General features: G+C 40.0%; 1 protein-coding gene across 1 annotated transcript in view; it reads right to left on the bottom strand.

The window, feature by feature from the left end:
• Positions 1-12,170, bottom strand: part of vps50 (VPS50 EARP/GARPII complex subunit) — a 127,901-nt gene that overhangs the window by 93,241 nt on the left and 22,490 nt on the right. The window contains exons 4-8 of the mRNA XM_052015828.1: positions 12,079-12,150; positions 10,693-10,746; positions 9,799-9,869; positions 1,009-1,126; positions 883-918 (exon numbers count right to left, since the gene is read on the bottom strand). Of these exons, the coding sequence (XP_051871788.1) occupies positions 883-918; positions 1,009-1,126; positions 9,799-9,869; positions 10,693-10,746; positions 12,079-12,150 (351 nt within the window). The remainder of the gene's footprint in view (positions 1-882; positions 919-1,008; positions 1,127-9,798; positions 9,870-10,692; positions 10,747-12,078; positions 12,151-12,170) is intronic.

The raw sequence follows: 12,170 nt of genomic DNA, 5'->3' as shown, positions 1-12,170 counted from the left end.
GTTTGACCATAGCTTGAATCAGCACATTAAAAGAAGACAGACATCTTTGCACTGGAGGCAATACAATAGAGATTTGCAAGGATAATGCCAGGATTAAAATTCTGGCTGTGAAGAAAGCTGAGATTGCTTTCTTTGAAACAAGGAAGGCTTAGGGGAGGATTAATTGGGATAAATTAAACCATGAATGGCCTAGATAGAGTAAACAAAACAGTCTGGGAATATTATATATAGCACAAGTGTTCATTACATGAGACACAAATATATTTCCCTCATCTTGCCTTGATCAACTCTCCTGCATCCAGATCCACAAAAGCATCCATTAAATTATTACTCTCTGCCTCCCACCACTATATCAATTTTAGATCAATTTTCCACCCTCCCTTTATTTTCTTGACCATGTTGCCACATAGAACAGGCCAAATACCTTGCTGAAATCCACACAGGCTACATCTAGGGCACTGCCCCCATTATTTCCTCCTCAAAAAAAGTCAATCAAGTTGTTCAGATATCACCTTCTCTTAAAATTTTTTGAAAGAAAGATGATACTGGAGAACAGCAAAACATAAGTTCTAACCTCAGTCGTGAGCGTCGGCAGATCACCGCTAACAAAAATTCTGGCATTATCACCCAAGTTATCAAATATAGATTTCAGAGGAAACTTTTTTTTAAACCTGGATTTGTGGCTGTAAGGAGTAAGTTTAGGTGGGAGTGGGAGTGCCATGTGAGAAGATTATAAGCACAAAAGGAAGAAGAGAACACAGAGTTATGTTGACAGAGTTAGGAAGAAGGATAGTAGGTTTAAGTGGAGTATTAAATCTGAAAAGAGTGGATTAACTTTCCATAACATTATGTTACCGAAGCTTTTGAATATTAATTGCTTACCTCCAACATCTCACTTAAGCGTACATCAGTTCTTTGCTATAAAAATACAAAATAAAAAGATTCAAAAATATTTCATTGAACATGAAAGTATCAAAACACTTGATTTAAATACATAAAAGTGTATACCAGTGTTTTAATTGTGCGCAAAGACTTCAGTAGTCCAATCAGCAGCTGTCTTTTTCTTTGATTAGCAAGTAGCCCCAGGCTAGCTTGTGTGAATCCTTCCTTTGCAATATTTAACTGCCTGTCAAGATAAAAGTCAAATCCATATCAAACTAGACAGTCATGTAAATGAATTTAAAAGATCTTGAAAATTTCTTAGAAGGTTCCTCATCCCAATTCAAGAGCAAATCAAATTTACAGAAAAACTCTCATAATCCCTATTCTGGAGTTCTAAAGCCTCATGGCTCGGCATCTGACTCACCTGGTTTTGCTTCCCACGCTACCTTCAAACATACTGGGATCCTTGTTCCCACTCTCTTGAAACATAACAGAATCCCATTCCCATATTCCCCATAAACTTACCAGGGCTCCATTACCCTTGATCCTTTTAAACTCACTGGGTGTTTGGTTCTTGCATTCCCCTTAAACTCACCTGGTTCACTGGACAATTTATTCTGTTACTATATTACATCTTTAAAAAAAAGGTGAATTAAAAGTGTGTAGTTGTATTAATAGAAGTAATATCCAATAGCATAGAAAACCTGCCAGTCCAAGGGTGCTTCCTTAACAAAGTTATACTGTATATCATGTCTTTAACACATCAAAACATCCTAAAATACTTTAGTAAGGTACAAGGAAAATAAAGCAGAGATTAGGTGACCAAAGCTTAATCAAAATAATGGATTTTAAGTCAGTCAAAGATTGAGGTGGTTGAAAGGAGTCCATGAAATGTTAAGCATAGAATGAGGGACCTGTCTGTAGACCAGGTGTGTTCATAACAGGGAAAATGTAACGATTAATGCACAGCATGTTCTCACAAGGGAAGCCACAACAACAACAAAAAATCAAAGATTAGAGGGAGCTTAAAGCAATGGCAGAATCCATAAAACCAAAACAGAAGCTTTAATTAAACAATAACTGGCATATATTTAATTTAAATGCATGCCAGGTTCTCGAAGTTGTGTGTCCTTAGAACTTGCTTTCTCTGCTGCTTTTACATTAGCAACAAAGGGATATATTTAACTGCCTTTCCACCTGGTTGCGAATAGTTGAAAACCCAGTGCTGATCCTGGCAGTGCCCCAATAGTAACACTTCAATAGTCAACCCTGATATATCCTTTAACCATTCAAATAGGTTTGCCTAACGTGCCCTTATTTTCTGCAACATCTTTTAGGTAATGCCTTACTAAATACCTTTTGAACATCCAGATTTACAACAATTCCTAGATTCCCTTTACCTACTCTCCCAGTTAAACATTAGATCTAATCAAACATATTTTCCTTTCTTAAAACTACTTTGACTCTGCCTAATTGTATTATGATTTTCAGATTCCCCTGTTATGTACTTAATGACAAATTGTAGCATTTTGCTGAAAACAGATCATACCAACTGGTCAAAGGTTCCCTATTTTTTGAATAATAGTTTAGAACCAGGCATCCAATCCCAAGCCCAAGAGGATGCAAGTACGTGTTTATAGCTTGGGTTAAGTGTACTTTGACCTGAGCTGAAGGTCTTTTTTTTTTAAAATTTCCAAGTACATGCAACCCAAGCCAAACACGTACTCAGATCCTTTGGCTCAGATCAGATCATGCCAAGCCAGTAGTTGCCAGATTTTAATAAATGAATGTACCAGTGAGATCTCCAGGTGCTTCATTGCTTTAAAGCAAAGTCTGCAATTTAAGTGTTGGCATTTATTCACATCGATCTGTTTTATGATAAAAACTGTTCAAGTACTCAAAAGGTCAGGCAGCATCTCAAGAATATCGATCAACATGTGTTCATCTTATGCTGTCTAAGCCAGTGTAAGAAGGGTTTGGAGCCAAGTATACTCAGTCTCAGAGTTATGAAGCAGAATCTCAGGAGACTGAATTGAATTGGTTTATTATTGTCACTTGTACCAAGGTACAGTGAAAAACTTGTCTTGCATATCATTCATACAGATCAATTCATTACACAGTGCATTGAGGTAGTACAAGGTAACACAATACAGTGTCACAGCTACAGAGAAAGTGCAGTGTAGGTAGGCAATAGGGTGCAAGACCGTAACGAGGTAGATTGTGAGGTCAAGAGTCCATCTTGTTGTACTAGGGAAGCGTTCAATAGTCTTTTCCAGATAGCGAGGGCCGTGACTTGGAGCAAGAAGCGGGACACTCGGTCTCTAGTGCCTAGCTAAAGTAGTGACAATGGATCCAGGGTCAGTAGTGTGTTCTTCCTACCAAATGTGGGAGATCTGAAGTCTCCCTGATGGCTACATCAGTGGGAGGTGCATCCAGCTGCAGCTCCTTACAGACCACGTTAGGAACTGGAGCTACAGCTGGATGACCTTTGGCTCATACGGGAGAATGAGGAGGTGATAGATAAAAGCTACAGGAAGGTAGCCACACCCAAGATGCAGGAGGCAGGAAGCCGGGTGACTATCAGATGAGGGGAAGGTATAGGAGATTTATTGGAAAGTATATGGAAAGCATGCTTAAGTTGCTTGGTATTTGCTTACATTGATTGATACAAAATGGCTAGATAACTTTGGTTCTGTTTTTCAAAATGGCTCTATACAAGATGGCTACAAAGCTAATTGAGAATGTTCTTCTGGGTAACTAATGTTCTATTGAATCCGAATATGGTAATGTTCTGTCGATAACTAAGGGCTGACTACATATGGTGATGGGGTGATGTCGTTCGATACGGTGAGATCTGATGTCTTGTCCGCTAGGCATCTAATTTTACTTTGTGTGGCCATTTGCTTCTGTTTTTTAATTTCTGCTATTTGGGCTTGGATGCTTGGAATCACGTACTCTTGTACTATAAAGGTGGACTGCACACTGTATCCAGGGGGCAGTCAGTGGGCAATCTAGCGCGATCAGTGATTGACTCTCTGACTGTCACAGCTTTTGTTTTCAAATAAAAGTTTAAATTCTTGAGGAATCCCCCGCACCTCCTGGCCTTTCTTGAATCTCCGTAATCCACAACAAAGGGAATAGACAAATAGTGCAGAGCACCCCTGTGGTCATTCCCCTCAATAATAGGCTTACTGCTTTGGGGTGGGGGTGGGGGGGGGGGCGGTGGAATAACCTACCAGTGGAAAGCTGCAATGGTCAGGTCGCTGGCACTGAGTCTGGTTCTGTGGCTCAAAAGGGAAAGGGTGGGGGGGCGCGAGAGGGGGAGGGGGAGGGGGATACTAGAGTTAGGGGAGCAGAGAGGAGATTCTGTGCACATGAAGACACTCCCACATGGTATGTTGTCTCCCAAGTGCCAGGGTCAGGGACGTCTCAGATTGGGTCCACAGCATTCCAAGGGAGAGGGTGAGCAGCCAGAAGTTGTGGTACACATTGGTACCGATGATGCAGGTAGGAAAAAGGATGAGGTCCTGAAAAGTGAATATTGAGAACTAGGTAGGAAGCTGAAAAGCAGGAACTCAAGGGTAGTAATCTCTGGGTTGCTAGGTTCTAGGTTGATTTGACAGATGAATGTGTGGCTGAGGAATTGGTGCAGGGGGCAGGGTTTCAGATTTGTGGATCATTGGGATCTCTTCTGGAGAATGTATGACTTGTACAAAAGAGACAGATTACACCTGAACTGAAGAGGGATAAATATCCTAGTGGGCAGGTTTGCTAGAGCTGTTAGGAGGGTTTAAACTAGTTTGGCAGGGAGTTGGGAATCCGAGTGATAAATCAGAGGATGGAACAGTTGGTGTACAGGTTGATGCAATGTGTAGAGATACTGTGAGGAAGGCTGGCATTTGATTGGGCAAAATTGCAGTCAGTTGGACAAGTTGAAGTGTGTCTATTTTAATGCAAGAAGTATCAGGAACAAGGGTGATGAACTTAGAGCATAGGTCAGTACATGGAACTACAATGTTGTGGCCATTACAGAGACTTGCCTGTTACAAGGGCAGGAATGGCTGCTGGATGTTCCGGGGTTTAGATGTTTCAAAAGGGACACAGTGGGAGGTAAAAGAGATGGGGGAGTGGCATTGCTAATCAGGGATAGCGTCACAGGTGCAGAGAGGGAAGACATCCTGGATGGATTGTCTACTGAGTCAGTGTGGGTGGAGGTCAGAAACAGAAAGGGAGTATTCTATAGAACCCCCCCCCCCCCACCTCCCATAGCAACAGAGACATTGAGGAACCGATCAGGAGGCAGATTTTAGAAAGGTGCAGAAATAACAGGGTTGTTGTCATGGGTCACTTGTGACTTCAACTTCCCTCATATCGATTGGCATCTCCTTAGTGCAAAAGGTTTGGATGGGGTGGAATTTGTTAGGTGCATCCAGGAAGGACTCCTGCCACAATATATAGACAGGCCAACTAGAGAGGCCATTCTGGAGCTGGTACTAGGCAATAAACCTGGTCAGGCGTCAGATTTCTTGGTGGGTGAGTATTTCAGAGACAGTGCTAAAACTCCGACCTTTGCCTTGGAGGGATAGGAGCAGACAATATGGGAAAGTAATTGGGGGAGGGGGAATTATGATGCTATTAGGCAGGAACTTGGGAGTGTAAATTGGGAGCAGATGTACTTGGAAATGCACAATGGAATGTGGAGGTTGTTTAGCGATCACTTGCATGTGGTTTTGGATAGGTTTGTCCCATTGATGCAGGAAAAGAATGGTAGGGTGAAGGAACCATGGTTGACAAGAGTTGTGGAATATGTAGTGAAGAGGAAGAAAGAAGCTTGCTTAAGGTTCAGGAAGCAAGGATCAGATAGGGCTCTACAGAGTTACGAGGCAGCCAGGAAGGAGCTTAACAATGGATTTAGGAGAGCTAGAAGGGAACATGAGAAGGCCTTAGAGAGTAAGATTAAGGGAAACCCCAAGACGTTCTACTTGCATGTGGAGAACAGGAGGATGACTAGAGTGAAGTTAGGACCGATTAGATTTACAGGTGAGAGAGAACTTGAGGAAAGCATAAAACAGACTAATAAGCTAGAAAATGTCAATGTTAAGAAGGAGTAAGTGCTGGAACTTTTGAAAAACATTTGGATAGGCAAGTCAGGATATATCCCAGGATACTATGGGAAGCGAGGGAAGAGATTTCTGAGCCCTTGGCGATGATCTTTGCATCCTCACAGGCCACAGGAGTAGTACCAGATGATTAGAGGGTGGCAAATGTTATTCCTTTGTTCAAGAAAGGGAGTAGGGATAACCCTGGGAATTATAGACCAGTGAGTCTTACTTCAGTGGTAGGTAAATTATTGGAAAAGATTCTTAGGGACAAGATTTATGAGCATTTGGAGAAGCATAGCCTGATTAGTCAGCATGCCCTTGTGAGGGGCAAGTCATGCCTCACGAGTCTGATTGAATTGAGGATGTGACAAAACACATTGATGGGGGTAGAGCAGTGGATGTGCTGTAAATGGACTTCAGTAAGGCATTTGATAAGGTTCCCCATGACAGGCTTATTCAGAAGGTCGGGAGGCATGGGATCCAGGGAAACTTGACTGTGTGGATTCAGAATTGGCTCCCCCATAGAAGGCAGAGGGTGGTTGTAGATGGAGCATTCAGTGGCATGCAAAAGTTTGGTCACCCCGGTCAAAATTTCTGTTACTGTGAATAGCTAAGCAAGTAAAAGATGACCCGATTTCCAAGAGGCATAAAGATAAAGATGACATTTCTTTAATATTTTAAGATTTGTTTTTTTATTTCAATCTTTTACAGTTTCAAAATAACAAAAAAGGAAAATGGCCTGAAGCAAAAGTTTGGGCACCCTGCATTGTCAGTACTTAGTAACACCCACTTTGGCAAATAGCACAGCTTGTAAATGCTTTCTGTAGTCAGCTAAGAGTCTTTCAATTCTTGTTAGGGGGATTTTCGCCCATTCTTCCTTGAAAAGCCTTCTAGTTCTCAGAGATTCTTGGGCCATCTTGCACGCACTGCTCTTTTGAGGTCTATCCACAGATTTTTGATGATGTTTAGGTTGGGGGACTGTGAGGGCCATGGCAAAACCTTCAGCTTGTGCCTCTTGAGCTAGTCCATTGTGGATTTTGAGGTGTGTTTAGGATCATTATCCTGTTGTAGAAGCCATCCTCTTTTCATCTTCAGCTTTTTTTTTTAAACAGACGGTGTGATGTTTGCTTCCAGAATTTGCTGGTATTTAATTGAATTCATTCTTCCCTCTACCAGTGAAGTGTTCCCCGTGTCACTGGCTGCAACCCAAGCCCAAAGCATGATCAATACACCCCCATGCTTAACAGTTGGAGAAGTGTTGTTTTCATGAAATTCTGCACCCTTTTTTCTCCAAACATACCTTTGCTCATTGCAGCCAAAAGTTCCATTTTAACTTCATCAGTCCACAGGACTTGTTTCCAAAATGCATCAGGCTTGCTTAGATGTTCCTTTGCAAACTTCTGATGCTGAATTTTGTGGTGAGGACGCAGGAAAATTTGGAGAAAAAAAAAGTGCAGAATTTCATAAAAACAACACCTCTCCAACTGTTAAGCACGGGGGTGGATCGATCATGCTTTGGGCTTGTGTTGCAGCCAGTGGCACAGGGAACATTTCACTGGTAGACAGAAAAATGAATTCAATTAAATAGATCGTCTGTAAAAACAAAAAGCTGAAGATGACAAGAGGATGGCTTCTACAACAGGATAACAATCCTCACCACACCTCAAAATCCACATGGACTACCTCAAGAGGCAAAAGCTGAAGGTTTTGCCATGGACCTCACAACCCCCTGACCTAAACATCATTGAAAATCTGTGGATAGACCTCAAAAGAGCAGTGCATGCAAGATGGCCCAAGAATCTCTCAGAACTAGAAGCCTTTTGCAAGGAAGGATGGGCGAAAATCCCCCAACCAAGAATTGAAAGCTGGCTACAGAAGTGTTTACAAGCTGTGATACTTGCCAAAGGGGGTGTTACGAAGTACTGACCATGCAGGGTGCCCAAACTGTTGCTTCGGGCCCTTTTCCTTTTCTGTTATTTTGAAACTGTAAAAGATGGAAATAAAAAATCTTGCTTAAAATATTAAACAAATGTGTCATCTTTAACTTTATGCCTGTTGGAAATCAGGTCATCTTTTACTCGCTTAGCTATTCACAGTAACAGAAATTTTGACCGGGGTGCCCAAACTTTTGCATGCCACTGTATTCTGCCTGGAGGTCAGTGACCAGTTGCGTTCTGCAGGAGTCTGTTCTGGGACCCCTGCTCTTTGTGATTTTTACAAGTGACTTGGATAAGGAAATGGAAGGTGGGCTAGTAAGTTTGCAGATGACACGAAGGTTGTGGTGTTGTGGATAGTGTAGAAGGTTGTCGAGGGTTACAACAGGACATTGATAGGATGCAAAGCTGGGGTGAGAAATGGCAGATGGAGTTCAACCCGGAAAAGTGTGAAATGATTCACCTTGGAAGATCGAATTTGAAGGCAGAATGCAGGGTTAATGGTAAGATTCTTAGCAGTGTGGAGGAACAGAGGGATCTTGGGGTCCAAGCCCATAGATCCCTCAAAGTTGCTGCGCAAGTTGATAGGGTTGTTAAGGCAGCGTATGGCACATTGGCCATTGTCTGGATTTAAGATGAAGTCTGTCCCCAAGAGAATCACTCTTTTTCCCTATTACTGTGATCAATGTCCCTTAAAACAAACCCTCCTTCTCCCAGTTAAACCCAATTATTTTGGGTTTCCTTGCTAAAATTTCCCAAGTTGAAACGACTGCATTTTGAAGGTATTTTGCCTGCAAGAAGCTTTGGGATCTTAGTTACCAAGCAGTAATGTATACAGTCTTTCATGCCCAGTATGTATCAATGATGCTGGGGTGGAGATGGTTGAGAGCTTAAACTTTGTAGGTGTAAACACCACCAAAGCATAACCTGGTCCAACCAAGTAGATGCTATGGCCAAGAACACACACCAGCACCTCTACTTTCTCAGAAGGCCGAGGAAAATTGGCATGTCCCCCATTGACCCTCACCGATCTTTATAGATGCACCATAGAAAGCATCCTATCCAGATGCATCACAGCTTGGTATGGCAACTGCTCTGCCCAAGACCACAAGAAATTGCAGAGAGTTGTGGACACCACTCAATCCATCACGAAAACTAGGTTCCCCATCCATGGACTGTCTATACCTCACTGACTCAGAAAAGCAGCCAACATAATCAAAGACCCCTCCCACCCCAGACATTCTCTCTTCTCCCTCCTTCCATCAGGCAGAAGATACAAAATCCTGAAAACACGCACCACCTGGCTCAAAGACAGCTTCTACCCTGCTGTTATAAGACTCTTCAATAGACCTCTTGTACATTGAACGTGACCTCACACCCACCTCATCATGACCCTTGCACCATATCTTCTACTTGCACTGCACTTTCTCTGTAATTCTAACACCATATTCTGCACTTTGTTATTGTTTTTCCCTTGTACTACCTCAATGCACTTGTATTTTGAAACAACCTGTATGGATGGCATGCAAAACTAAGTTTTTCCAGTGTATCTCAGTACATGTGACAATAATAAGCCAATACCACTTCATTCTTATATTTCATAAATTTATTTATAAAGATTCATCACAATGATACTGATATTATTGAAATTAATTTCATTTATCTTCAAGAACAAAAGATTTTTACTTATTTAACTTATGTATTGGAACATTATGTATAAAAGTTATCCTTTGAAAATCCAATTTAAGATAAGCCAACTCACAGTAATCTCTTAGAACAACTAGTTTGGTAATCTATCATAATAAAGTTATCTAAAATGCTCAAGAATTATTGCAGAAATACTAGCAAACATGATGCTTTTGAAAACTGTCATCTCTTACCTTCTGGCATTTGTACATATCACAGCTGCCAATTGAAGATTAGTTTGTAGTGACGTAACTCTTTCAAGCTCCTACAAGAATAATTTTAATAAATAACATTTCTTTTGAATATTTAGTTATTTTTAAAGTAGTAACCTTGTCTTTCCCCTGGCAACTATGTTACCATTATTTTTTTTAAATCCAGGTTATATTCAATCTTGAGGTTCATTCAGCGTGTTGCAAACTCAGTCTTAGGAAGTAAGATTAAGATGAGCCTTTACTCTGGATTTCACAAGAATAAGAGGCGACCTCATTGAAAAAGATATTCTGAGTGGATGATACAATAGATGAGAGCAGAGGAAAAGCAAGAGAATTTCTTCTTCAACTGGTTTGCAAATATTTGTAATTTTCTACTATGAAGAGCTGTGGATGCTACATCATTAAGTACATTCAAGGCCGAGGCAGATTGATTTATCAATGACGAGAAAATCAAGGGATATGGTACAGGAAGGATAATAAAATTCAGGTCAACAATCAGCTTAGCCATGGCAAAGCAAACTCAAGGGGCTGTACCCACTACTCCAGTGCCTATTTATGTTCTAAGAACATCATCATCTTTTGAGAAAATAAGTAATTTTCTTATTTCAGTGCAGTTAAGTGAGCACAAACTATATGCCATGCTCCACAAAAATATATATTGTATTATAAGTTATTCAGCACAAATCTAAAGTGACTTGCTGAAATTTTACAAGATCATCCAAAAAGCAATGAAAAAGGTTGATTTTTTAAACTCCTAATATATAATTACTATAATCACATTATTGATTTCATTTTCATCCTAGTTCAGTTTTTGCCCGAAGGTAGTTTTAGATTGATTGAAAGTGATTATTCACCCATCATTTCATTATCTTTTACCTTCACATATGCAGCTTGCTTCTCAAGGATTAAATCTGCTACCTTCTTTGACACCTGTAAAGAAATGCATGTTATTATAATGCACATTGTAACATGAATTAGTGTGATTCTTTACCTAAATATTACAATTGAAACTTCAAGAACTTAGTTATGAAAAATTTACTAATCCACGTTGCATGCATTATGTTTCAGTTTCCAAATAAGCTGTGCAATTAACATGAATTATAAACTAGGAAACTAAGAGGCAAAAAATTAACAGTCTGCAGCATTCCAAACTCATCTGCTACATTTTTTGATTGGAGTTACTTATGTTAATAGGATAAACAGTAAATAAACTAAACACAACATTGGTCAATGAACTTAACAAATGTTTACTTTTAAGTAGAGAAAAGTAAAGTTTCAGGCTCTCTATCACTTGTAGCCATCTGCCAAGCAAGGCATTGACTCCAAAATAAGCTAGGTGTACACTAGAGAATGCATGCAAGCCATGTGGTCTGAATATATTTCAATCACACATTCAGATAGATAATCTGATAATAAACCTGAAGATTTCAACGATACAATATACTGTAGAACACATCCCTATAATTTTAAGGAAATAAAATATTCCAAGAATGTTCTGTGCCTTCCATAAGTTAAGGTAAAATTTTATGTTACAATTTTTAAGATTATTTCTAACGCATGGGAGTTATATGATCGCATTGTAAAAACTGTAGAGCTTCTCCACAACAACACAAAGCAAATGACTGTAGCAAAGTAGTCAAGTTACTGACTTGTATCCTGATAAGACTTTTATTAAATAAATCTGGAAGAATAATGGCATCCACAAAACTTTCAGGAATTGTAAAAACCCACCTGGTTCTTTAAAAGCTTTCAGGAATGGAAAACTGCCACCCATACCCACTTGCTTATTTGTGACTAGACATAATTACCCTTGAAATACCCAAAAAAAGCCATTCATCAGTTAGGGTTAGGCAATAAATCTTGCAGTGATGCCATCATCCCAACGATGATTCAGAAGTAGTAACTTCTCAAAGCAGAAGCTTATCACTGAGCAATACAGTTTCAATATGTTGGCTTCCAAAGCTTCAGCATTAAATTCCTATAAACAAGTAATAAAAACTACACTGACTTGCTCATCATATTTGCTACAGGAATTTTACCTAATCCAAAGCGAGGAGAAAGGACTAAAGATGCACTAAAGCTCTACCTCCAATTTATGAAACAAAAGCTGTTATCATATAACTGCCAAACTTTATTTTTGTGGAATATATTGCTTTGTTAGAGGTTACATAGGATGTAGAGCAAGTTGACATTTATAACCCATGGCTTGACCACACACCTTGGTTTTCTTCAACTAATTACTATGTAAAATAATATACTCACAACAGCTTGCTGCTGTTTCAGTTTATCTCTGTACTCTTCTAGATCTTGAAGATTGAGAGCAGATGGGAGTTTCTATGGACAGACAATCAACC

This window comes from Pristis pectinata, chromosome 5 (genome assembly GCF_009764475.1).
Source record: "Pristis pectinata isolate sPriPec2 chromosome 5, sPriPec2.1.pri, whole genome shotgun sequence".
In the NCBI taxonomy this organism is placed as follows: domain Eukaryota; kingdom Metazoa; phylum Chordata; class Chondrichthyes; order Rhinopristiformes; family Pristidae; genus Pristis; species Pristis pectinata.
The sequence above is the reverse complement of the archived record's forward strand: the minus strand, read 5'-3'. Positions and strand labels throughout refer to the sequence as shown.